At 39.3% G+C, this 24,310-nt stretch overlaps 3 protein-coding genes and 1 long non-coding RNA gene across 5 annotated transcripts; all 4 read right to left on the reverse strand.

Annotated features, from left to right (window-relative positions):
• Positions 1-6,657: 6,657 nt before the first annotated feature.
• On the reverse strand, positions 6,658-7,345 carry LOC103452893 (late embryogenis abundant protein 41). The gene is made up of 2 exons (XM_008392422.4): positions 7,161-7,345; positions 6,658-7,057 (listed from the first exon to the last, which is right to left on the reverse strand). The coding sequence occupies exons 1-2, from the start codon at positions 7,211-7,213 to the stop codon at positions 6,817-6,819; spliced, it is 294 nt and encodes a 97-aa protein (XP_008390644.2). The 5' UTR covers positions 7,214-7,345; the 3' UTR covers positions 6,658-6,816.
• A 1,815-nt stretch (positions 7,346-9,160) lies between these two features.
• On the reverse strand, positions 9,161-10,396 carry LOC103452892 (phylloplanin-like). Its single transcript, XM_008392421.4, has 2 exons — positions 10,043-10,396; positions 9,161-9,671 (listed from the first exon to the last, which is right to left on the reverse strand). Exons 1-2 carry the CDS (start codon positions 10,233-10,235, stop codon positions 9,382-9,384), a joined length of 483 nt encoding a protein of 160 aa, XP_008390643.2. The 5' UTR covers positions 10,236-10,396; the 3' UTR covers positions 9,161-9,381.
• Positions 10,397-18,145: 7,749 nt separating this feature from the next.
• On the reverse strand, positions 18,146-18,594 carry LOC139190354 (uncharacterized). The gene is made up of 2 exons (XR_011574530.1): positions 18,472-18,594; positions 18,146-18,310 (listed from the first exon to the last, which is right to left on the reverse strand). It is a non-coding gene; the product is annotated as an uncharacterized lncRNA (long non-coding RNA).
• Positions 18,595-18,624: 30 nt separating this feature from the next.
• On the reverse strand, positions 18,625-23,052 carry LOC103452896 (eukaryotic translation initiation factor 2 subunit gamma-like). Of its 2 annotated transcripts, none has more exons than XM_008392425.4 (9): positions 22,895-23,052; positions 22,140-22,318; positions 21,945-22,006; positions 21,070-21,182; positions 20,892-20,994; positions 20,293-20,520; positions 19,998-20,216; positions 19,480-19,740; positions 18,625-19,115 (listed from the first exon to the last, which is right to left on the reverse strand). In XM_008392425.4, the coding sequence occupies exons 2-9, from the start codon at positions 22,243-22,245 to the stop codon at positions 18,813-18,815; spliced, it is 1,395 nt and encodes a 464-aa protein (XP_008390647.2). In that variant the 5' UTR covers positions 22,246-22,318; positions 22,895-23,052; the 3' UTR covers positions 18,625-18,812. The 2 variants fall into 2 exon arrangements, with proteins under 2 accessions (XP_008390647.2, XP_017192561.2); XM_017337072.3 differs by having other exon boundaries at positions 22,140-22,277; positions 22,895-23,022.
• Positions 23,053-24,310: the final 1,258 nt, after the last annotated feature.

Consider the following 24,310-nt stretch of genomic DNA (forward strand, 5'->3'; position numbering starts at 1 on the left):
TTTCATCAACAACATATGTGTGGATACCATGGCCTTGAAATCATTGATGCCTGTGCGTCCGAAGATGACATTGTATGCCATTGGGCAATCAACCACCAGGAAGTTAGTGGTAATGGTAGCTGTGTAAGGGCATATACCAATGGTAAAAGGTGAGTGTATGCTCCCCAAAGGTTGCATGATATCACCGGAGAAGCTTATCCGAGGGGAATCGAGCGGTCGAGCAAGTGTTTAGCTATATTAAGTGCCCTAAAAGCTTCAGCAAACATGATATTGACCGAAGCCCCCGTGTCTACCAGGATTCGTCGTACTTCAAAGTTGGCTATGTGAGCTTCCACGATCAGTGGGTTGTTGTGAGGGTAGATGATACCTCTTTCTTCCTCAGGGTAGAAACATATTAGATCCCAGTTAGGCTTTTGATACTTACCTCCCCTGATGTCTTACACGTGAAACACTTGGTGGCCAGACCTTAGAGCTCGTTCACTATTTTTCATGGCCATGTTGGAAGATTTAGATATGGGTGAGCCACCACTTATGGAATATATCACATTTACCTGGCGTTGGTTACGGTTACCCCTTGGAAGGTGAAGGAGGAATTGATCAATTTTTCCTTCACGTGCCAAAGCTTCAATATGATCACGAAGGGTGATACATTTCTCACCGTCATGGCCATTATGCTCGTGGTAGCAGCAAAACGTGCCCGTGTTCTTCGTGGGCTTGTAATCCGGGTGCCTTGGTTTTGGCTTCAATATCAAGTGTGTTATGATGGGGTAAATGGCCACGCATGTGGCATTCAAAGGTGTGTATGCCTCATACCTCGGGGTAGGGGCTGTCCTGACACGTGCTTGACCCACTATGTTGACTGCCTAGGGTCGGGGATTATCATGGCGATACCCTTGGTTATCGCGGTAGTGTCCCTTACTCCTTTTACTAAAATAAAACTGGTGAGGATGGAAATCTTTCCTTTTGCCCTGAGATTGATATGTCTATTGACTTGGCAAAGTATTAAGGAAGGCAGGGGGAGGCACCGCTACCGTTTGGAAGGTCGAGGTCTTCTCATTTGGTTGGATCTGGCTTCCACTCCCTACTTGCTGATAAGGGGTGGTTGTGGGGGGTTTCCCTTGATATGTCCTTGCTTCGGCGAAGGCATGGTTGTAAGCTTGTGCCATCACCTCAGAGTAAGTCTTCCAAGTGTTGGCATTGATCATGTACTTGAAGAAACAATCACGTAGGCCTGCCGTGAATGCCTTGAGCGCGGTCTTGTCATCTGCCTCAACTCAGCGAGAATACTCATGGCTGAAACGACCAGCATACTCTCGTAGTGACTCGTTCGGCTTCTGACGAATAGTGTACAAGTCATCTGCAGAATGCAGACGATCGGTCTGGAAGATGTGTTGAGAGACAAACAGTTTCCTCAGTTCCTCAAATGAGTCTACTGTCTCAGGTGGAAGACGACAATACCAGTTTAGAGCTCCGCCAGAAAGGGTGGAATGGAAGAGAAGACATCGCTCTTCGTCGGTGTGCATATGATATGCCATGGTGGACTCAAAGAGGTTAAGGTGTTAAATTGGATCCTCCCTTCCAGTATAGAGTTGTAAACCAAGCTTTTGTTTTGTCTTCGCTTGAAGAAGGGTGTCGAGGATCCTCCTTATGAGAAGGCCAGGCCTGAGTTAGTTCCAGTCAGGTATCTCGGCCTGACGTTCGGCCTTCAACTTGTTTACTTCCTCAAGGAGCTGTAGGACAAGGGGGTCTTGAGTGGAGTCATGTACCACTGGATTTTCTTTCGTAAGTCTCCATCGCCTCTTGGAAGTAGGAAAGTTTGAGCAAGGGTGTGTGATTTTTCCTTGGATTCGCCGTACTGACTTCTAGGGCGAGTCTATTGGAATACCTCAGAGTCCCATGTACCTTCATGTTCCTCTAGGACATGTCGTTCTTTCCCTAGATTGGCAGCTGGCCAGGGTCGTAGGAGGGGACCGAGTCTTTCAGAAACCCTTGGGTTATTGATCTTCGAGCATATGTGGAGGGGATTCTCTCGACGTTACTTTAGGAAATCTCGGCAGTCACAATAAACAACTTTCGATCCTTCCAACCCTTCTGCAAGGAGGTGTCTTCCTCCACTTTTCCTGCTTCGGGTCGAAGCAGCTGGGTTGAGAGAAGTCTCATGTTGATCAATGTTTTGATGATTAGCTCGCTCCTCATCAGGGATACCCATGTCGAAGGAAAATGACCCTCCGTGTTGAGAGGCACCCAGATGATGGTTAATGTCCACAGGGGCAACAAGCTCGCGTGTTTGAGTACGCATAGTTTCATGGAGCGTCTCAAAGAGCTTCTCATACTGCTCTTGGAGGACCTCATTCTTCATTGCTATCTTGTTGTTTTGAGCTTCTAGCTCATTGACTTTAGCTTGAAAAGCAACCCTCTTTCCTTCCTTCTTTCGTTACTTCGCACTAGGTGCAAGATGGGTGTCATTCTATGTGATGTGGCTTCCTTCGCTCCCCATGTTGGAGAGGGATGCCTGGTTAAAAGAGAGTGTACGAACGGTGGAAACCAGCTTGACAAAGTTGAAGAGAGTGGGAATAAGTGTCGTTCCCACAGACGGTCCAAATGTTGATGCACAAAATCAGTGAGGACTTTGGTACAACAAAAAGTGTTAAGTTTGTGACCTTCGCTAGATTGTTCCCGTCACCAGTATGGATAAGTATGTAAATGGATAGAGATAGAGAAATAAACACAAGATGTACGTGGTTCACCCAGATTGGCTACGTCCACAGAGTAGAGGAGTTCTCATTAATTGTGAAGGGTTTACACAAGTACATAGGTTCAAGCTCTCTTTTAGTGAGTACAAGTGAATGATTTAGTACAAATGACATTAGGAAATATTGTGAGAGAATGATCTCTATTTATAGAAGAGAGTTTCTAGTTTCATTCTGACATTGACATGTGTCGTGTTATGATTGGCTTTTAATGTTAACACGTGTCACGCTATGATTGGCTTCTAATGTTGACACGTGTCGCGCTGTGATTGGCCTCCTGGTTGGAGGGAAACTCTTCTGGGTCCTTGACGGTATAACGTTGATCGGTGCTCAGTAGTTTCGGGATTGGTTAAGTATGGTACAAACAAAACCCATGGTATGTTTGAGTCTACATGCCTTGATACTCTTGAACAATTCTGTGACACAATTGTTCAGGTTTACAAAGATGAGTACCTCCGCGAGCCAAATCAAGAAGATCTGAATCGGCTCCTTCGCAAAGCTGAATACCGTGGGTTTCTGGGCATGATAAGGTCACTAGATTGCATGCATTGGGATTGGAAGAACTACCCCACAGGATGGCAATGAGGCTTTAGCGGAAGGTCAAGAAAGCCAACTATTGTGTTAGAGGCGATTGCCTCATATGACACATGGATCTGACATGCTTTCTTTGGAGTCCCTGGATCCCAAAATGACATTACAGTTCTTGGGCGTTCACCACTCTTCAATAACTTGACAGAAGGTAAAGCACCTCAACTTGACTACTACATCAACAACCGTCAATACAATATGGGGTATTACTTGGCAGATGGCATCTACCCAAAGGGGGCGACACTTGTCCAAACAATTCCAAACCCTAGGAATGACGCGGGAAAATTGTTTACCTTACACCAAGAGGCATATCGGAAAGATGTTGAGAGAGCTTTCGGTATTCTACAAGCACGGTGGAAAATCATCAGCGAACCTGCAAGAGGGTGGAGTCGAGAAAATTTGGACTCCATCATGATGTCTTGCATCATATTACACAATATGATAGTGGAGGATGAGCAAGATGGGTATATTGATGGAGAGTCCGATAACAACAAAGAAGATCCAAATAGGTCAAGAATGGCTCGTGCAAAAATATATAATGGACTTAATTTGCCTTTCAATCTAAGAACTGGTAATATCTCTATAACTAAGTACATGAGGTGTTATAGAATGATATGTTCTCGTGTCACAAACAATTACCTACAACAGGATCTTGTTGCACATCTTTGGGCCAAAAGAAGCATGGAGAGTAGGCGTTTAAGTTTTATGTTGTTAAATGTTTTTAAAAATGTTGTTTAAGTTTCACGTTGTTAAATGTTTTTTTTTTATGTTGTATAATTTGTATGTTGGTTAATGTTATTTAATGTTGTTTCATATTGTTTAATGTTCTTTCATGTTACTTAATTTAATTTAATATTGTATAATGGTTTAGGAAGTTATAGAAAAAAATATAATTTTAAAAAAAAGATTAATCATTTTTATGGCCAACCCTTTCAGATTCTGTGGGGCCTTCCACGAGCCCTCTAGCCTAACCTTCAGTTGGAGATGATTTTCAGACTATTTTCGACTCATTGGTCCTCTGAATTTTTTGGTTGGAAATGGCCTAACTGAATCATTGTGGACATTTATGTATGACATCATCCTTATCTAATACTTAATTGATGCATTGAAAATTGAACATTATTTTGATAAGAAGATACTGAAAAGTAAGATGTGGGTACCATAAAGAAAATATCTTTTCGTTTTCTCCTTTCCAGTGAAAGTGATAAGATTCTTCTATAAAATAAAATAAATTAATTAATTAATATTCTCACTCCTCTTTTTTTTTTCTCTCATTTTCTCACATCATATTTAAACAATAGGCTGAGTTAATATTTTATATTAATTTTTTATAAAGAAAAAAAGACAAAATGAAAAATGTGAGAGAAGGAAAGGGAATGAGACTCCCCAATGAAAAGAATCTTATACAACGTAAAAAAATAGATCACGAAATTGGATGGGAGGAACAAAGAGACTTTAATGAGGGGTAGAGACGAAGCTAGATATTTGTATAGAGGAATGAATCTTAAACAACAAAGTCACAATATAAACAAGTTTAAGAATTTACTAAACAAATGACTGATACATTAATTGGTAACATTTTTAAATATAATATCGTTCGATGCGTTTTCATGTTTTGATAGTTTTACTTAACACCTTCATTACTAGTATCATCAAATATCTCTCCTAACAATAATAATCATGTTATCATTCATCTATTGAACTCCCATCTGATTTCTCAATTTATTTTTTAGAAATGTCATGAACAAAAATACTTTTTCAACGTTGACAATAGTAAATAGAAGAGTTAACATTAATGTCACATGGAAGTAAACTAATGATACATCTCACTAAAATCACAAGCATATACATTTTTTCTCCCAACAGAAAAACCGAGGGGCCATCAGCCCTTCAGACCCAAGGTGACTGCGTGCTTGATGACTGATGAGGGGAGTTTCAAAATTACAAAAAGACAAGCGGAAGCTGTTTTATGTGGGGCACTGTATTTGTATGTTATCGACTCATACAAACCAGAAAAGAAGAAGAAGATTAATACGTAGGTACACCCGACCCATTATGTACACGTAATTTTAACCCATATATGCCCATGGGTTTAGATTTCTTTAACACGGTACAAAGACACCTCTCCAGTTTGAAAAGAAAATTCACTGTGACGTTATTTACAGCTAATTATATATGTTTAGCCACTTAGTATTATGATTTAGTGGTTTTCCTCTTTACTTGTAAGTGAGAAGTTTTAAGTTCGACTCTCGCTAAAGGCGAATTTGAACTTCATTATTGGTAGCTCATTATGAGGCTAAACTCACTTCATCCCTTTTAGTGCAGATAATATCATTTTGTTCAAAATATATATATATATATATTCAAAATTCAAACACATAAAAATATTTGATTAGTTTGAGATGCATTACAATAAGATTTCATTGCAAGTTTATATCTCACAGGTGGTGCAATATCAAATAGTTATATTCTTGTATTTTTTTTTGAATTACATGGATTAGTCACTAGTAGTATGTTGGAAAAAGAGTCGGAATTTAAGGTTACTCCACCTTCGCTTTACATGATCTGGATTCAGGATCAAGCCTCAAGGTTTATTGCTTGTATTGTAAGTCCCCTTCTCAATTAACTTAGATCAATTTATTCAAGTATTGAGCCCAACGGCTCACTTGCTCCAACATAACCTAATAATAATATTATACACATGTAAGGTTTAGATCACGATACATGAAAACAAGTTTAATTTTTGAGGTTTAACAACTATATGTTACTAAATGTTGCAATTCCTAGAATTAAATTGGACTAAACTATGGCCTTTGTGGTTTGACCAAAGTTCTACTTTGTGACAAAATTAAGTTACAAAGTTAAAACTTTTTTTTTTTTTTTAAAAAAAACAACTGATGGCAAGCTTATCCACCCTTTATTATAATCGAATTGCATCTAGTTTAAACTAGGTGACCCCTTATTATGAGCAAAGTTATTTTCCAAGACATTTTTTCAGTATACTGAAAGTACTGAAAGTACGGCCCACCAAATGTCATAACATAAACTGATACACTCAAAAATTCTCTCATTCTTTTGTTAATGGTTGCTCCTAAAGCTACACAAAGTTCCACGATTTTTTTTTTGTTCATTTATTCTAGTACTACCAATAGAATATGGGGAACTTGGAAAGCATCCGTACTGTTCATTTTAACGAAAAATCACATTTTTACACTAAAAAATCAATCCTGGTACTATTCACTTTACCCTTTATTTTGTCCTTATCATTAAAACTCAAAGTTTTCAAACCCTTTTCATTAGTTTTCCTTAGAATATGCGATTACGATAACAAAACATGATTATTATGATTATTAATAGGATAAAAACACCACCACCACTGTCACTCTGAGCTTAACACTAAACAACTTACATAATCTGGATTAATTAAACATAATTCTCAAATAGCAAGGCTCTTTCTTCTAAGGTAACTAGTCAGTAGTCACTTTGCTTTGTGGTTCAACAGCATCTCTCGAAGCCCAACCGGGTCGATCTCGTCCGCACGATTGGCGGGCCTATAGTATCCAGTTCTCGGATCCGGGGCCCACGCAGATGAAGGAGCTCCGAGTCCAGACTCCTCCTTCATCGCTTTCGCAACCCGCTCCTCCACCATAGCATTCCTGGACCCTCCCCTACCGAATCCAGCTGCCACCGAACCATGTGATGCTGCAGCGTAACCCCGCCTGCTCCACCACCAACAATAAATCAATATTTCCATCATAATTAAAAAAATTAAATAACTTAATGCAAAAAAAACAAATGGTTAATGTAAAGATCAAAACTGACCGTTGGATCGCGTGGAGGAGGGGCTTAGTTTTGGAGAGCAAGGAAGCAGCCATTGGATAAGAAGTTTTAGAGAGAGAGAGAGAGAGAGCAGCGAGTCAGAGAACAGGAGAAAAGAAAGTACTTCCTTTCCCTTGTTCGCTTCTTCGGCTCTCTTTCTGGTGGCGGTGGCGAAGAGGAGGAGGAGGTTTAGGGTTTCTGTTACGTTATATAGGGAGGGTAAAATCAAAGTGACTCAATGGGATCGTTCAGCCATCGACACGTGTGTGCTGACCTGTTACCTTTTTTAATTTTTAATCATATTTTTTATTGTGTGATTAGGATATGATCCAACCCAAATTTCATATCTTTGATGCTAAGGATACGAAGGTGAATCGGTGATGGCCATGTGTGAATGTAGTTGTATCCAAGTTCCGACGCACCTTTTCATGAAAAATGTCGTCGCATTTTGATACAGGAAAACGGACAGCAATTTTCATACAAAAGATTCACCGCTATACAGTGTATCGATCTTGTACTACAACACTATATTTAACAGTTTATATCTAACTTTATAAATAGAAACGTTACGATAACAATAAATTCGTTCCACGGCCTTTTTTATTAGAAGGCCTACCAACTTGAATTTCTTGGATCATGATTAACCTGCTTTGTATATGGAAGAGGGTCTAACCCAATCTGGTGAGCCCAACTTTGTCCTATTCAGGGGCACAGCTCAGCATTAAGGACTGGTTTGGTATTGCTGTGCTTTGAAAAAAAACTGCTGTGAGAATAAGCGGCTGTACTGTGAGAATAGCGACTGTAAAATAAATCAGCAGAGTGTTTGGTAAACTTTTTTGTAAAAGTGCTTTTGGAAAAAAAAATAAAAAAATAAAAGCAGTCTGATAGTGGGTCTTTTCATTAAAGGAGCACTGTAGCTCGGTGTGCTTTGAAAAAAAACCAGTTTTCCAAAGCTACAAATAGCAGCTTCAGCTTTTTCCTTTGATTTCAGCTTATTCTCACAGTAGCTTCCAAAATAAGCCATTTTTTTCAGTTTACCAAACACCTAAAACCCTCACAGCTTTTTTTCATGGGTGCTTTTTTTTTAAGCACCTCACTCCCAAACCACTCCTAAGGGACCTGCAGAGCCCCTTCACTAAAGGGTTTTTAAGAACCACTTATGCTTATTAGCGATTTTAGAACCACATTGAAATTCAACTACTTCCTAAAATTGTAGTTGAAGTGCTTCTTGAAGAAAAAAAAGCATGTTGTATATATGCTTCTTATACATTTAAAAAAAAAAAAAAACACTTTTAATTAATTTTTTCTGAAAAAAACATTATCTAAAGCATTATTAGTGATCTAGAAACGCTTTAGTTATTTAAATCACTTTCACATTAACAAGCTTGTGTACACTTGAGATCCCAAGTTCGATTTTGTCCACCCCCATTATCAATTGAATACAAAAGGTCACAACTCAACACAACCCAGCCAAGTCCAGGCGGTGGCGTTTGATTCTCTTGGCGATCCAGTGGAGACGGACTGTGAAGCTATCTAGAAGTACCGTTTAGTTAAATGACATACCATGTCCAATTCCCATGATTCTCACTTCATTAGGCCTATTCATAAGATGAAACTCTTGTAACATCTTCTATAAGTCCTAAGAAAAATATTAAAACAGAAGATCCAAGATTCCAAATCCTTTCTCTTCTTTTTTTTTTCCCTTTCTTTTTCATGTTAACAAAACCTGAAACGCCAAGGAAAAATGTACGCATCAGGCTGTGTCTCTAGTGAACGGATAATGTCGGAGAAAGTCGCTTAGGGTCATCAACTGGGATACACAAAACTGATCACATTGTTAACTTACTCTAATACATTAAGAATGAGTTGGCACACACCCGTCTTGTAAACTAGACATGTTTGTCTTTGTGTGCGTGTAGAATTTGGAAAATTTGCTTCCTCTGGAGAGCAACAATTTCCGCTCCTTTTGCATGTGCCATGCATATACTGTGGACAGTACATCGTCGAAAACAAGTATTAAGACATGGCCTTTATTAATTACTTGGCAGAATACTACTTCTAAGCAGTAGCATACCAGGATACATAACAAAAACAAATACTTGGAAGACAAACTAAGGGGGTACAATTCAAACGTTACATCTTATTTTGACCTTATCGATCGATTTATCTATATATAAGAAGCACTGCTGCATATGCAACGACCATATCCGTGCATATCATTCCCTTAATTATTTATGAGGTTGAAGCCGACTGGAATGATGTTGACGATGCTGAGGAGGCCAGCGATGGTATTTCCGATAAACTGCAACGGTGATGAGAGAAGGCCAGTCAACCCGGATAGACTTGCGTTGCAGGCGGACAGCGGTGTCCTAACCAGCAGCTTGCAATCCGACAGTAGTGAATTGAGAAGAAACTGGAGAGGGTCCAACAAGATTGAAAAGATTCCGCTACCATTAGTTGTCACAGTTGAAATCACATTCCCCGCAGTTCCACACAACAGTTGAACAGTAGCATCTACAACAAATAAACATAACAAATTATGTATGGTGATATCAGAAATATTTTCTTATCAGACTATATATTCTCGTCATACTACATATTACCCCATACACCCATACATTATGGTGAGGATCTATCCTGAGATTCTTATTCTAAAAACATAATTAACCATCCAGACATGCAAAGAGACCATATTGTGGTGATGAAACTTATAAGAGTAAACCCATTAATGCTAATCTTACAACACATTCGTACTATATGATGTGACGTGTGATGTATTCAATCAACATCAATAAAAACGTGGTATAAATTATGGTATGCTTAGCATTAGAAAATCTAAATATGATTGGTTAATTGGACTTGAGCGAGCTAAATAATGTACTTACTTGAGAATACTGGGGTAGCGGTAGCACCACCGGTACCCACATTACCGTTGGGAGTGCAGAATAGAGTTCCTTGTATGCGAATGAGACCAAGGAGGCCGCTGATCAGCCCAAGTTGAGCTTCTGCCATTGGAACTAGTACTATCGCCACTGCAGCAACCAAGAGGAACACAAAGAGGGTTGCTTTGAAAGCCATTGCTCCAAACTGCACCAATTGAAGTATATATTCTTGCTAAGTTGCAAATGATGAACTGGCTTGAAGAATTGCCGTGCAGGATTACCAATTTATAGGCTAAGCTGTAGCTGCAAGAGGGACAAGTTGCTGCAGATTTTTCTGAATAAATCGTCGGACATTCGGAATGCTCATTGTGTATTTTTGGATGATCCGGAAAATCATGTGAAGAAAAAAGATAGCATTCTTGTCGTAAGTTATTTCCGTCAAAATCAAAGGTTGTTGTCATGGAGCTCATCCGCCATGCACGCGGCCTCAGAGGGTGGACATCACCCTACTATTTAAGCCAAGTTTCTTCCATTCAATCTCACAGAGGTAGCTAGTATGCCCTAATTAGTTTGTCAATAATATGAGACCTCGGTTGCGTTGTGACAAATTGCATTAATTGGCGAGTTCGTATGGCATGGACAACCAAGATGTAAAAGGTTAGTTCGAACTTTTTACCCACCCAGAATACGTGGCCCTCAATTTACTTCAGAAAGTTATAAGTAGCTAGGTCCATACTCTGTATATATATACACTTGTATAGCCCTAAACCTAAACGTTATTAATTTGACCGATTTGTTTCAACTTAAATGTAATGACCCCATGATCCGGGCAGCTACAAAATCAAGTTGCTTCTGGCTGCGGGCATCCACTAAGGAAGATGGAATATACTGCATACGCATTAGATCTTCGTCGACTCTTTGACAATGAAGATAGGTGATATATAGATAAAAGAGTACGCAGTCTTGCACATGCCATATATTAGCCAATAGGATCCTCTCCGGATCCTTTTGGTGAGCATCTGGGGATCCATGTATTGTATCCGTTCATCGTACATCGTGCGGTCAGTTTTTGTCAAGTACTGTTTATGTTTATTTTTAAATAAAATGATTTATGACCCCACAATGTACAATGAACGTACACGATTCATAGATTCATGGGATCCTCACAAAAAGAATCTGACGAGGATCCGGACTCATATATTAGGGGTTGTTTCGAACTTTTCAACTCTCTTGCTTCTGGCCCACGAAAGCCTATTCGACGGGCTAGGGCCGGGTTTTGAATTTCATTGTAGGCCGGCTCAATATGGCCTGCTAATTTCACTTAACATTGATTAAGCCCGGCCCGGCTCAGGCCCATAAAAACCGAGCTGAGCTAGTTTGGCACGGCCCATTGATGACCCCATCTTCTAATTGAATCGACGTGTTTCTTTTTAACAGGAGTGCTCATGTTGTTATCTATTGTACCCTTTCTTTGTTCCTGTGATGTACAAAACTTACAAGGAACAAAACTGTGTTACTTTGAGGGGGGTTTTGCTTGAGAGTAGAGAGTGGGACGCTAAAAATGCTTGTTTATGACCTCTAATGAGTTGTATTTGTCATCCATTGGAACTCCATAATGCCCAAAACATGCACGAGCACAACATGAAAGTATGATTAGGCCAATTTTAAATTAGTCAAGTTGAGTTGGGCCGACAAGTTATATACTTATTTGTATATTCCGTTATCAAATTCATAAGTGATATAGTTATTTGATAAGTTGTATTTGTTATCATTCGGAGACTTAGGCTTCATATGGAACATGCTAAAAAAAAATTCATAAACATGACATAAAGTATGATTGGATTTATTTTAAATAAGTCAGGTTGAGCTAGGTATATGTTATATACTTATCTGTATATTATACTATTAATTTCATACTTCTTTCAGAGTGAATATTCATTGAATCATATCAATACTCATGAGTATGAAGTTGTAATTTGTTGATGCACAACACCAGAGGTCTTGGAACAACGTAAATCCGACCGTGAATCTACAAGAAATGTAAATAACAAAAAATGTATTGTGGTTCACCCCAAGGTTTGGGCTACGTCCACACTAATATTGTATTTCTGAGGGGGAGAGAAAGAGTCTCTGTAATGAATCTGAGAGGCTCTGAGAGTGAGAGCTTGAGGGGGTGAGGAGCCTTAGGAATTGGCCTCTCCTAATTGTGAGGGTGATGAGTCATTTTATAGAATAAGGGCTCCTCACTTATTACATATTTGCCCCTTCTTTTATCACATAATTACATTTAAGTCCCCCGAGTATTTGTATGAGATCTAAATACGAGGCCCTAAATATGGTATAAACAGTAGCCCCCCAAGTCTTTAGTCAAGAGTCTTTTGGCTGGAGACTTGAAATTCAGTCCATGTGTGGGCTGAAGTAACTAGATGTTGTCTTGAACTGATGTTCGATATGAGGCGGTGCTCAAAGCGAAATGATGCTCATCTAGGAGTTGCACATGTTGCGAGGCTGCTCGGCTTGTGGCTTATGTTGCCTTGGTTAGCTCGACTTGTGGCGCTTGAAGGTGAGGGGGTCCCTTTTATAGAATAAGGGCTCGTTCCTCAATACATAAATGATGGGCTGGAGTTGATACTCGCGGCGAGGCGGTTGCTCAATACGCAGCGATGCTCTCTAATGGTGGTGAGAGAGTCTCTTTTATAAAATAAGGGCTCGCTCCTCAATACATAAGTGATGGGTTAGGAGTGATGCTTACGGCGATGCGGTTGCTCAGCTGGCGGCGTTGCTCTCTAATGAAGGTAAGGGAGTCCCTTTTATAGAATAAGGGCTCGCTCCTCAATACATAAGTGATGGGCTAGGAGTGATGCTCGCGGCGAGGCGATTGCTCAGCTGGCGGCGTTGCTCTCTAATGAAGGTGAGGGGGTCCCTTTTATAAAATAAGGGCTCGTTCCTCAATACATAAGTGATGGGCTAGGAGTGATGCTCGCGGTGAGGCGATTGCTCAACTGGCGGCGTTGCTCTCTAATGAAGGTGAGGGAGTCTCTTTTATAAAATAAGGGCTCGCTCTTCAGTACATAAATAATGAGTGCTCTCTAATGAAAGTGAGGGAGTCCTTTTTATAGAATAAGGGCTCGCTCCTTAATACATAAATAATGAGCTAAGTCCCTCAAGTATTTTTCATGAGGCCCAGTTGAGGCCCAATATATGGTACATAATGTCGTCTCCTAAGTCTTCGATCAATAGAGTTTGTTGGCTGGAGACTTCAAATTGAATCCATGTATGGGCCGAAATGGCGGTTGTTCGGATGCGGTATTTGTATACCCTGCACTGAAGCTTTGTAGGTGAAGCTTTGCAAGTGAAGCTTTGAAGCTAGAGCTCTGTAAATGAAGCTTTCGAAGCTGGAGATTTTTTAATGGAGCTTTTGAAGATAGAGCTCTGTAAATGAAGCTTTTGAAGCTGATTGACATAAGTGATGCTTATGAATGTTTATGTTGATTGACATGAGTGATGCTCATGGATGTTGTCATGAGTGATGCTCATGAATGTTAACATGAGTAATGCTCATGAATGTTGACATGAATGATGGTCATGAATGTTTATGTATGATTGTCATGAGTAATGCTCATAAATGTTTATGTATGAATGACATGAGTAATGCCCATGTATAATTTGGGGACTTTGGTACAACAGAAAGTGTTAAGTTTGTAACATTCGCTAGATTGCTCCGGTCACTAGTGTGAATAAGTATGTAAATGGATAGGGACAGGGAAGCAAACACAAGATGTACGTGGTTCATCCAGATTGGCTACGTCCACGGAGTAGAAGAGTTCTCATTAATTGTGAAGGGTTTACATAAGTACATAGGTTCAAGCTCTCCTTTAGTGAGTACTAGTGAATGATTTAGTACAAATGACATTCCAAAATATTGTGAGAGAATGATCTCTATTTATAGAAGAGAGTTTCTAGTTTCATTCTGACATTGATACGTGTCGTATTGTGATTGGCTTCTGATGTTGACACGTGTCGCGCTATGATTGGCTTCTGATATCAACATGTGTCGCGCTGTGATTGGTCTCCTGGTTGGAGGGAAACTCTTATGGGTCCTTAACGATATAACGTTGACCGGTGCTCAGTAGTTTTAGGATTGGTCAAGTATGATACAAACAGTGCTCCCCTAAGTTCCCGAGTGAGGGAAGCTCTTCAGTTGGGGACTTGCAAGATCCAAGCCTTAAGTAATCACGAAACTTCTAAGTACCGAAGTGTGGTATCATTTTCACTTGCCTTATCTGTCTCATATGTAGATGTGGCATCTTCTCTTGAAGTACTTTTCCTCCATCTAGGGGTGGTATCTTTAACCGATGAAGATGCACAAGGTAATGTATCAATTTCATTTGAAGCTTACTTGTAGTTTCGGGCTTGGTCAAGTACGATACAAACCCTATAGTAGGAGTCCCCCAAGTCGTCGAGCTAGGAGATTTGCCGAATGAGGTAACAGACAAGGCAAGCAATCAGACTTCCAAGCAAGCAACCTGGATCGAAGGTTCGACTTCGGTGTCCGGTTGATTATTCTCCTTCTCTTTGTGTCGTAAACAGCAACAAGGATAAGGAGAAGCAAATGGAGAAAAGATGATATGAGATACTTTTGCTTTTGAAGAAATAACTTTCCACAGGCTTATTCTTGAACTGGGCTGAAAGGTTTTCTAGTTTCCTCCAGAGTATAAGGCCGACTCAATAATTTGAGGGTCAAAACAAGTCCATCAAATCTAAAGTACGTTCGACCCTGATGATATGGGATACTTTTGCTGTTGACAAAGTAGTGGATGTATCAGCACGTGTTCTGTTACGCTTGTCTCCACATGCTTCCTTGTATCATTCTCACTTGCCCTATCTGTTCCTCAAGCCGATGTGGTATCTTCTCTAGAAGCATAAGATGTTGAAGATGAGTACTCGAGAGCACTGCCAGGTAAGTAATCAGGCAATGGGTTCCAGGCAATCAGTTCCTGACTGGAAGCTTGATTCCAAATGCTGACTGATTGCTCTCTTTCTCCTTGTCTTGCAGGTAAGAACAAGGCCAAAGGAAAAGACAGGGAAAAAGCATGATATGGGATACTTTTTCTTTTAACCCTGATGATATGAGATACTCTTGCTCTGGTGTGGCTTATTTGTAGAGGTATTATCGGGAGGAAAAGAAACTGAGTATTTTGAGAGACTCTGCTGAGAGTGCCCTCTCGGATGTAAAGAAAAGTTGAGCATTTTTTTTATTTGCAGGTCTGCCTGGCTATGGAGGATGAAGGTCGACATATATAGGAGTCTCCCTAACAACAAGTAGTAGTGTTATTCCTTTACCCTTCTTGGTCATAGCAATGTAGTGGGAGTTGCAAGCTTCACGTGTTTTAACTTTGTCAGAGCACTTTGAAAAAGTGGTCTGTGGTATCTGGAAAGCTGATGTTGAGTGTGAAGATTGCAGACAAGCTTTATCCAAGGAAATCTGGCTTTCGAAGTTCGGAGAGCGGTGCCTATTCAGTTTTTGAACAAGCAATCCAGTCGGGGATCTGGTTCTCGAGATTCAGATAATGGTGCCTCTTTGATTTTTGAGAAAGCAATTATGTTGGGAGTCTGACTCTTGAGATTCTGAGAGCAGTGTCTCTTCGATTTTTTAGAAAGTAATCATGTTGGGAGTCTGGCTTTCGAGATTTGGAGGGCGGTGCCTCTTCGAATTTTGAGCACGTAATCCTGTTGGGAGTCTGGCTCTCGAGATTCGGAGAGCGGTGCCTCTTTGATTTTTGAGAAAGCAATCTTGTTGGGAGTGTTTTCTCGAATGTGAGTAAAGGTTGGGCATTTTTGCCAGTCTGCCTTGCCATGGAGCACGAAGGTTGACACACATTGAGACTTTCTAGTTATAAAGCAGTGGTACTGTTTCTTTACCCTTGTGGGTAATAGTAGGGTAGCTGGACCTTCAAAATTTATGTGTCTAAACTTTGTCAGAGATCTTTGGCAAAGTTATCTGTGGTACCCGAGGAGCTGATGTTGCGTGTGGAAAGTGGTGCCTCTTTAGAATCCGGAGAGTGGTGCCTCTTCGATTTTTGAACCAACGGCCATGTTGCCCTTTCTTTTATAAGGGCACCAATTGTGTGCAAGAAGTACATTCAGAGAGTTATTGCTTGTATGAATTTTCCTCTTACTTCAGAGATTTATTGCACCTTATTTCTCCTTCGTCATTTCTGAGAATGTCTGGCCCATCCGACCATCGTTTTGACTTGAACTTTGGTGAAGAGGCAGCCATGCCTTCTCAAGACAACATATGGCGCACATCCTTCTTATCCCCTACTGGTCCTCTTACCGTTAGGGACTCTGTGATGAAGAATGATATGACCACTGCGGTGATGGTCAGGAATCTTCTCACTCCCGAAGATAACAGACTACTTTCCAAACGGTCTGATGAGGTGGTTGTTAAGAGAGAAGATAGTTTATGGGGTCCAGCAAGAATGAAAAGACTCCTGAACCATTAGTTGTTACAGTTGAAACCACGTTGTTCCCAGATCCACACTGAAGCTCGACAGTAGCATGTACAAGAAAACATAAAAAAGATCACTAAAACCATTGTCAAGGAAACTATTCTCTTGCCAAATTGTCTCGTTTCGACTTTCGACTATTGATCAAGTTAAACATTTGTCTTTAGTGTATCATGAGAATATGGTATAATATTTGAAGATGTGTAATGTGATTCAAATTAAAAACAAGATGGTTATTAAACGACTCGTGGTGAAAGTTAAACAAGTGAACAAACTAACTTGCGAAAACTGGGGTAGCATTGGGGCCACCGGGACCGACATTGCCATTGGCAGTGAAATACAGAATCCTGTCAACGCGGATTACACTAAGAAGGGCAGGGATGATTTGGGATTGAGCTAGTGGAATTACCACAGCAGCAACCAAGAGGGGACACAAACAGATGCTTTTGAAGGCCATTGCTCAATTGGATTATATAGCTATCTATATGTTAAATGACTACTTCTCCTTCTTGCCTTGATAAGTTGCAGACTTTTTTCTTGCGCACAATTGCTGTGGAGGGCAACCGATTATTTATAGGCCATTGCAATCTGCAGGAGGGCAAGTTGCTGCACTTGTTTTTCTTTTCATATCTGACAAACATGCATGCAATAACTGAATTCTGCTCTCTTCGGAAGTTTGTGTTAAAAGTTTAACAGATTCAGTTTTCGGTGCTCCGGAAAATCGTAAGTTATGGCCATAATAACAAAATTGTAGTTCCCATGCAGCTCGTTGTAGGTCACCATGCATGCACGCCGCCTAGCCTTAGCGGATGAAGCTTCACCCTACAAGTCAACAATTTGATCTCATCGTTGAGCTCTTTGATAGAGCATATATATTTTACTAAATAGTGTTATTTAGACACACAAAACTAACAACAATAATTGATATATGTGGAGTACTACGCTACTATACTATACTGAGGAATCCATTTTTATTTGAGAGAATATCAACAATGCGATTAGTCTAGTGTGCTGAAATAACATTACTCAAATATTTTTTTTACTACAAGTGATATTCTACACTAGCTTATACTAAGGTCAGGAGTATGATTTAAACCAGAACACAATGAGTAAAATAAAAGTCCTAATCACCAAGACAACCCACTACTTACAAATAACATCTCTTATATAGTATTCTTTTAATTGTCGCAAACATGAAGCTAAATAATTAATTAGCACACTATAGTATATGCTATAATAAAAACTAAAAGGTAATGTTATTTAGACACAAAAATTGATACAGGTGAAATTTACCTACAATAAGCATTAACAAAATTTAAAGAGCACCCTTGATGTAGAACACACCTTCCGTAAATCCATAAGCAAACCTTAGCTATGCGTTCAAGTTGAAAGACCAAATTAATCACTAAGTAGAGCTTTGCACCTGAAATCATATTCACGGAAGATATTTTTTCTATGGTGTTTCGGAGAATATGATACCTTGGAGCATCATTGAATTTTTGTTCACGAATATAGCCTATCAAAGTCAAATACCTGAATGACCAAAATTCAGCCACTCGCATGTCGCCACGCGAGCACTAAAGAAAGGAAAATCAACTAGGCACAAAAGTGAAAGGGAACTCCACCCATTTAGAAGATTTTATGTGCTTCAACATATCTTTTGCAAGCCTTGTACGTTTTACACGTTTGAGTAAATACCTAACTTGGGCATCCGAGAGTGGTTTGCTGGTACCGCCTTCAACTTTCCAAGTGAAGGTTGATCCTGTATGTTTTTAAATCAAAGGGCAAGATGATCATTCTCGTGCCTGTGTATTACAGGATACAGACACCAAGAAGGAACAGGGGGTTTTGAACTTTTGATATCGAGGGGTTCGGTACTCAGCCGAAAGGTACGGAGAGGAAGGAGGAGGAAGATTCACGTACCGGATTTTAAGAAAACTTTTTGAGTATTTCCGTATAGAAGCTGGAGGGAGAGCAGTTACACAAGATATAGAGGAAAACCTCGAGCGGAGAAAAGAAACGTGGAAGCCTCAAAGATGGCTCTACAGATACGGAAACAAAAGTCGAAGATAATGATGCAGATGAAAGTATAATTTTATCAAAAATCAAAGAAACGAAACAAAAACGACAATGATCCGTCAAACAATGTTTTTCCTTCCATTTGGCAAAAATGGTTCCCAATAATTTGCTGACTTTCCACATCTTGTCTACTCTTTTGCTGTCTTACTAGTTTTCTTGCTTTCTCCTGTCTTGCCAAATTCAACTCAAATTGGGCACGGTGGGATGTCAAGGGTAGTTCCAGCTTGAATCTGACCCCAGCCAATAAGACGCCAGTGCTTCTCAACTCGTCGACTGAGCGCAATTTTCTCTCCTTTGCTGGTGCAAACTGGAGACGTGAGTTGCAACTTTGCCAAATCGTTCCTTACAGCAAGAACCCTAGCCCCTGTAGACATGGATCCTATATTCAACATGAGGATCTCCCCCTTGACCAGCTTTGAAACCTTTCCCTGCTTCTCAGACCCCTTTGTCCTGACCCCCAGAAGCCTTCTCAACAAGAAGAAGTTGACCTGCAAAATATACCACAATCTTCATCAACACCAACAATTTCTGCTCGACAACCGCTTCTGATCAACAAGATTTGTCTGGTTCGGGATGAGAAAACAAGAAACAAAAGACCCGAAAGAATCAACATGCTAAAAAATCCAATAAAGAATAAAGACGAGAGTACAGTTAGAAAGCCAATATTATACCAAAGTTACACAACAGTCGCATTATCAAATGTAAAACAAAATGCACCGTCAACAAGTTCATGAATGAAGATGTGCGCACACACAAGTTAGCCATTCTCTTAGAAACAGCATCTCCTCAAGTTTTAAACAGCTCAAAAAATTAAACAAAGTATAAAGCATTATTGTAGCAGCAACCCCTTACCTCAAGCTCAACAAATACTTCAGGGAGTGACCCGACTTCACCAAGAACTTGACCCACTAATCTATCAGCACGTGTCAAAGTGGGATCCATGGTTGTCCCAACACCAATAAGACCTCCTGGCACCGCAAATTGCAACTCATTTTGCTCAGCATACAATGAGACAATTCTAGAATATATTGGTGTGCACTTGATGTTTCCACTCTCGTCTTTAACAACAATCCCAGGACGAACCTCGATAAATTGGTTCACTTTCAGAACACCCTACCACGACCACATTGTCAAATATGTTATTCATGAAACATGTATGGAACTAACTACTTAAGAAACGATCCAAAATTCCACAAATTATTATCCAATCAAGAGATGTGTGCACATTTTCACAACCCAAAATTCCACTACTAACGTAGAATGAAACCAGAAAAGGAAAAAGGAAACCTCAAATACCGTGAGCTGACACTCAATGGAAATCATAAAACACTGTCTACACTTTTGACAAAATATAACAATAAAAGACATACCCTGAGGATACTTCCACCAGCTACACCACCTCTAATCTCATCAACCTCGTACCCAGGTTTATTGACGTCAAAAGAACGTATAACAATCATATTGGGAGGTGAGATAAAGTTCCTTTCTGGAATGGGGATCTTTTTTACAATGTATTCACACACCACATCAATATTATACTTCAACTGTGCAGAAATTGGCACCACTGGTGCATTATCAGCTACAGTTCCCTGGTACACAATGTTTAATGATTAATGGACTGAGAACAATAAACCAGAAGAAAAAAAATGCTCCAAAGGAACTTACCTGAATAAACTTCCTGATTGCCTCATGTTGGTTGATGGCCACATTCTCCTGAATGAGATCAACTTTATTCTGAAGGATAATAATATGTTGAAGACGCATAATTTCAACAGCAGCCAGATGCTCAGAAGTTTGTGGTTGCGGACAGCTTTCGTTAGCAGCAATGAGAAGCAATGCTCCATCCATAATCGCGGCACCGTTAAGCATAGTAGCCATAAGAATATCGTGACCCTATAAGAAAGTATGAAATAAATAACTTTTGAAGAAACATAAACAAAATCAAACCAAGAAAAACAATGTGAAAGATGACAATCATTTAATAGAGAAAGTCTCTTGCAACTAATAAAATGTAGCAAGATCCCATGGGAAAAACCTTACTTCGATGCTACTAAATAACATGTTATCCATGAGTACAGCAAACAAAAACTAAGATCCACTGAGACAACATATAATTGATCAACACAAAGTATCAGGCTATCAGATCCTCTTATTAAGCAAGGATGACCAGGTACACACCATCATTTATTCACAACAGTTTAGTGTAGTCATAAATATTATGGCATAAAAATAAATGGTACAAAAATTTCACCATAAAGCCTTACCGGGCAATCTACAAAAGATACATGTCTCAACAATTTCATCCTGCAGTTCTCAAATCCAGGAACATCACAGAGAGGAGCATCTTCCTTTCCACTTCCATATGCCCTAATAAAGAAATGAATACCGGTTAAGAAAAGGGTAGAATGTGATCAAAGACAATTACATTAACTGGATGCCTACTTGTAGGCCATAGGTCGAGGGCACCGCTCATCTTCACATGCGTATATCTTTGCATTGGCATATCCAAGCTTGATAGTAATGTTGCGCTCCAGCTCATTTTTAAAACGAACAGTCTGCATACCATTAATGTTCGATTTTTAATGTCTTAAAGATATAAACTTGCAATGGCATATCCAAGCTTAAATGCTCACAACACATATAAGCTAGAGAAATATAGCTCAAACCGACAAACCAATTATTGTGGTTAGTGCCTGCAATGTTGATCTAATGTGATACACTACTAGAGCTTTAGCCAATAGCTCAAGGTTTTCGTACATAAAGCAACTTAGCAACAGTGAAATGAAAGAATCAGAGCACTGTTGACATATCTCCAGTAACCAAAGACAATATTGAATTTATTTTGATAGCACCAAACTATCAAACCTATAGGGTAAGGTTACATTTATCCCTACTATCTCGTACTAAACAAATTATCATTCTGGATAACATACTCCATACTATTAGATAGTTTCCATTTTAACGCTCAACTTAAGACATATCTCCACCAAGAATAAAAGGTATATGATCTGTAGCCATCTGAAACGATTAGCCACCTTTGGTAGTGAGATGTAGAAATACAATGATGCTCAACAACGTAAATTCTCTTATCCCGTAAATATAACACATTAGTATCCGAGAGAACATTTTCCTAATATATTTTTCCTTGGCTGTGAGTGTGCATTAGTAGCTCAAAGAGAACAAGCAGCGACAACCAGATACCACTTTTGTACACCTTCACTTGGAAACACATGCTTGCTTGTCTTTACAATGTCCAGGCATAAATAAACAATAAAGACGCGAGCAGTATCAAATGCAAAACGGAAACAACTAATCACCTGTACACCAGAAATTGCTTTTACAACTGTTGACTTTCCATGTGCCACATGACCAATAGTACCTGAAAGGCAACTCGTATAAATCCAAATAAGTGCAAAATTACGACATGGTGCCAACAAACAAATGATGGTCAAATCAATATAACAATGGCCATAATAATCTCAGAGCAGTTTAAACATGTGAGTTAAGATTACCGATATTGATAGTCGCCTGACGAGATATAACTTCAGGCGAGAGTGGATGCAACTTTGTTACATCCAGTTTACTCAGGTCTTGCTCCATCAAACCTTTCCTCGACATTTTGACAGTTACTTGAAGTAATCAGCTAACAACTGGGTGGTATCAAGAGTGACGAAATCAAAACTGTGAAAGACTGCATCAATCACCCAAATTGTTGATTAACAATAAGACTCAGTTGAAAACGGACACTGCTGCCGCAATTCTTTTCAAAGTGAAAGCCAGTATGCAATTGTATTTAGTGCAATACCACATCAAATTTACCATGAACAAGATCATGAATAAAACGGAAACAGTGAAAAGATAACTAAACTTATACTAGAAACATTCATTTCAGAAGAAAATCCCATCTATTTCCAGATAACAAAAACCATTTTGTATAAAATGACCAATAACATAACAAAAAACAAGATTAAAACCCTAAATTTCAGCGGGATCCATTGACGGCGGCCAACAGTAAAAACCACAGTACGGAACCAAGATGCCAAAACCCTAAATTCTCTAAAAAGTATTATCTACAAAAATGCTCCTATTTTACACCAGAAAAATAACAAACTGATAATAAAATAGCAAGAAAATTTCAATTCTGAAGAACTCAAAAAATAACACACCCAAATCAAACAGCTCGAAAATCTCACAATAAAAATATAAAAAAATAAAAATGAAATATCAGTTTCTGCAGGGAGAGAGAGAGAGAGAGATTGGTACGGACCTGGACGATGGGATTAGGGCAAGACGACGAGAGTGAGCGAGGTTTTCTGTTGAGCTGTAGAGAGAGAGAGAGAGAAAAGCACAGCCCGCACAGGTTTAAGGGTTATTCGCTGGCATCTCCACGTTCGCAAAATGTTACCGAGGGTGTTTTCGTTATTTGATAGTTAACCGGGCCACTGGTTAGGTTAGTGCCTTTCCGTCTGGCTCAGGCCCACTAGGCCGGAGATTTTTTTTGTTTTTGGTATAAACAAAATTGTTATTTTTACCATATATTTGTACCATCATTCATATCGTCTCTTTAATAGATGGAACAAATGGAATCCACATGTGTTGATGAGTTTTACTTCTATTAAAGAGATGATAAAAATATATGGTAAATGAAGTACTGCTCTAAAGAAAAGGATCATGTTTGACTAGGGGTGGGTTCGGTTTTATTCGGTTCGGTTTTTTGCTAAAACCAAAATCGAACCAAAACTTTGGTTTGATTCGGTTTGGTTCAATTTTCTTTTGATTTTTTTTTTTTGTTCGATTTTTTTTCGGTTTGGTACAGTTTCGGTTTTTTTATTTTATAAAATCTGATCATTTTTTAATATGAAATTTAGAAAATAGGCTTGCATTGGTAGACTAATAAGAAGAAAATGGGGTCGTACCCAGTGCACAAGGCTCCCGCTTTACGCAGGGTCTGGGAGAGGTGAATGTCGGCTAGCCTTACCCCCATTTATGGAGAAGCTGCTCCCAGGTCTCGAACCCGAGACCTACCGCTCATGGGCGAAGGCACTTGCCATATAAATCAATCATATGCTATCAACAAAGTGTAAAGAAAAATGATTATTGTATCCATTCAAAAAGTAAACAAATAGAGAAGCTCTTCAAAGTTCCAAAGCCTTCCAAACTTTCCTCTATAACCAATGAAATATCCTCTCTAATTGAACCAAGTATGCTCATTGAAAAAACCCTAGGCTTAGTTTCAAACTTGGCAACAAAGTTTCACAAAAATGGACATACATTCACAAAGTGTAAAGGGATTCGGTTCCATCCAAGCTCGTTTAATCTAAACCGGTTCAGTTCGGTTTCTGAACCTCCGTAATCGAAACCGAACCAATAACGTTTGGTTTGGTTTTTTCTTTTTCGGTGTTTAGTTTGGTTTTTTTTCGGTTTTTGGTTTTTTGAACCCACCCCTATGTTTGACCACATTATATTTGACATATTTGTTGTTGAAACCCAAAAGAAAAATAGTAGCTTATTTTCGTTGGGGTTTTTTTGGTTGGAAAACAAGGCTAAAAGTAAGAGCCCAAACAAACCTACTCAATAATATATCTTTGATTCTCATGAATAAAACTAACTAAACAAGAAGGAGGAGTATCAAAATAAAAATTACCCAAATCTAAATCAAGACTATAGATCACTAAACTATCTG

Source organism: Malus domestica, chromosome 13, assembly GCF_042453785.1.
Source record: "Malus domestica chromosome 13, GDT2T_hap1".
Classification (NCBI taxonomy): domain Eukaryota; kingdom Viridiplantae; phylum Streptophyta; class Magnoliopsida; order Rosales; family Rosaceae; genus Malus; species Malus domestica.

What these genes read in the sequence shown, in the direction of transcription:
- LOC103452893 (XM_008392422.4), bottom strand. Translation starts at nt 7,213, where the DNA reads ATGGCTGCTTCCTTGCTCTCCAAAACTAAGCCCCTCCTCCACGCGATC. An exon ending in CTCCTCCACGCGATCCAACG is followed by an intron (nt 7,058 to 7,160) that starts GTCAGTTTTGAT and finishes GTGGTGGAGCAG; the next exon opens with GCGGGGTTACGCTGCAGCAT.
- LOC103452892 (XM_008392421.4), bottom strand. Translation starts at nt 10,235, where the DNA reads ATGGCTTTCAAAGCAACCCTCTTTGTGTTCCTCTTGGTTGCTGCAGTG. An exon ending in CGCTACCCCAGTATTCTCAA is followed by an intron (nt 9,672 to 10,042) that starts GTAAGTACATTA and finishes TATTTGTTGTAG; the next exon opens with ATGCTACTGTTCAACTGTTG.
- LOC103452896 (XM_008392425.4), bottom strand. Translation starts at nt 22,245, where the DNA reads ATGTCGAGGAAAGGTTTGATGGAGCAAGACCTGAGTAAACTGGATGTA. An exon ending in AAGCAATTTCTGGTGTACAG is followed by an intron (nt 21,183 to 21,944) that starts GTGATTAGTTGT and finishes AATGGTATGCAG; the next exon opens with ACTGTTCGTTTTAAAAATGA. An exon ending in TATCTTTTGTAGATTGCCCG is followed by an intron (nt 20,521 to 20,891) that starts GTAAGGCTTTAT and finishes ACTTTCTTATAG; the next exon opens with GGTCACGATATTCTTATGGC.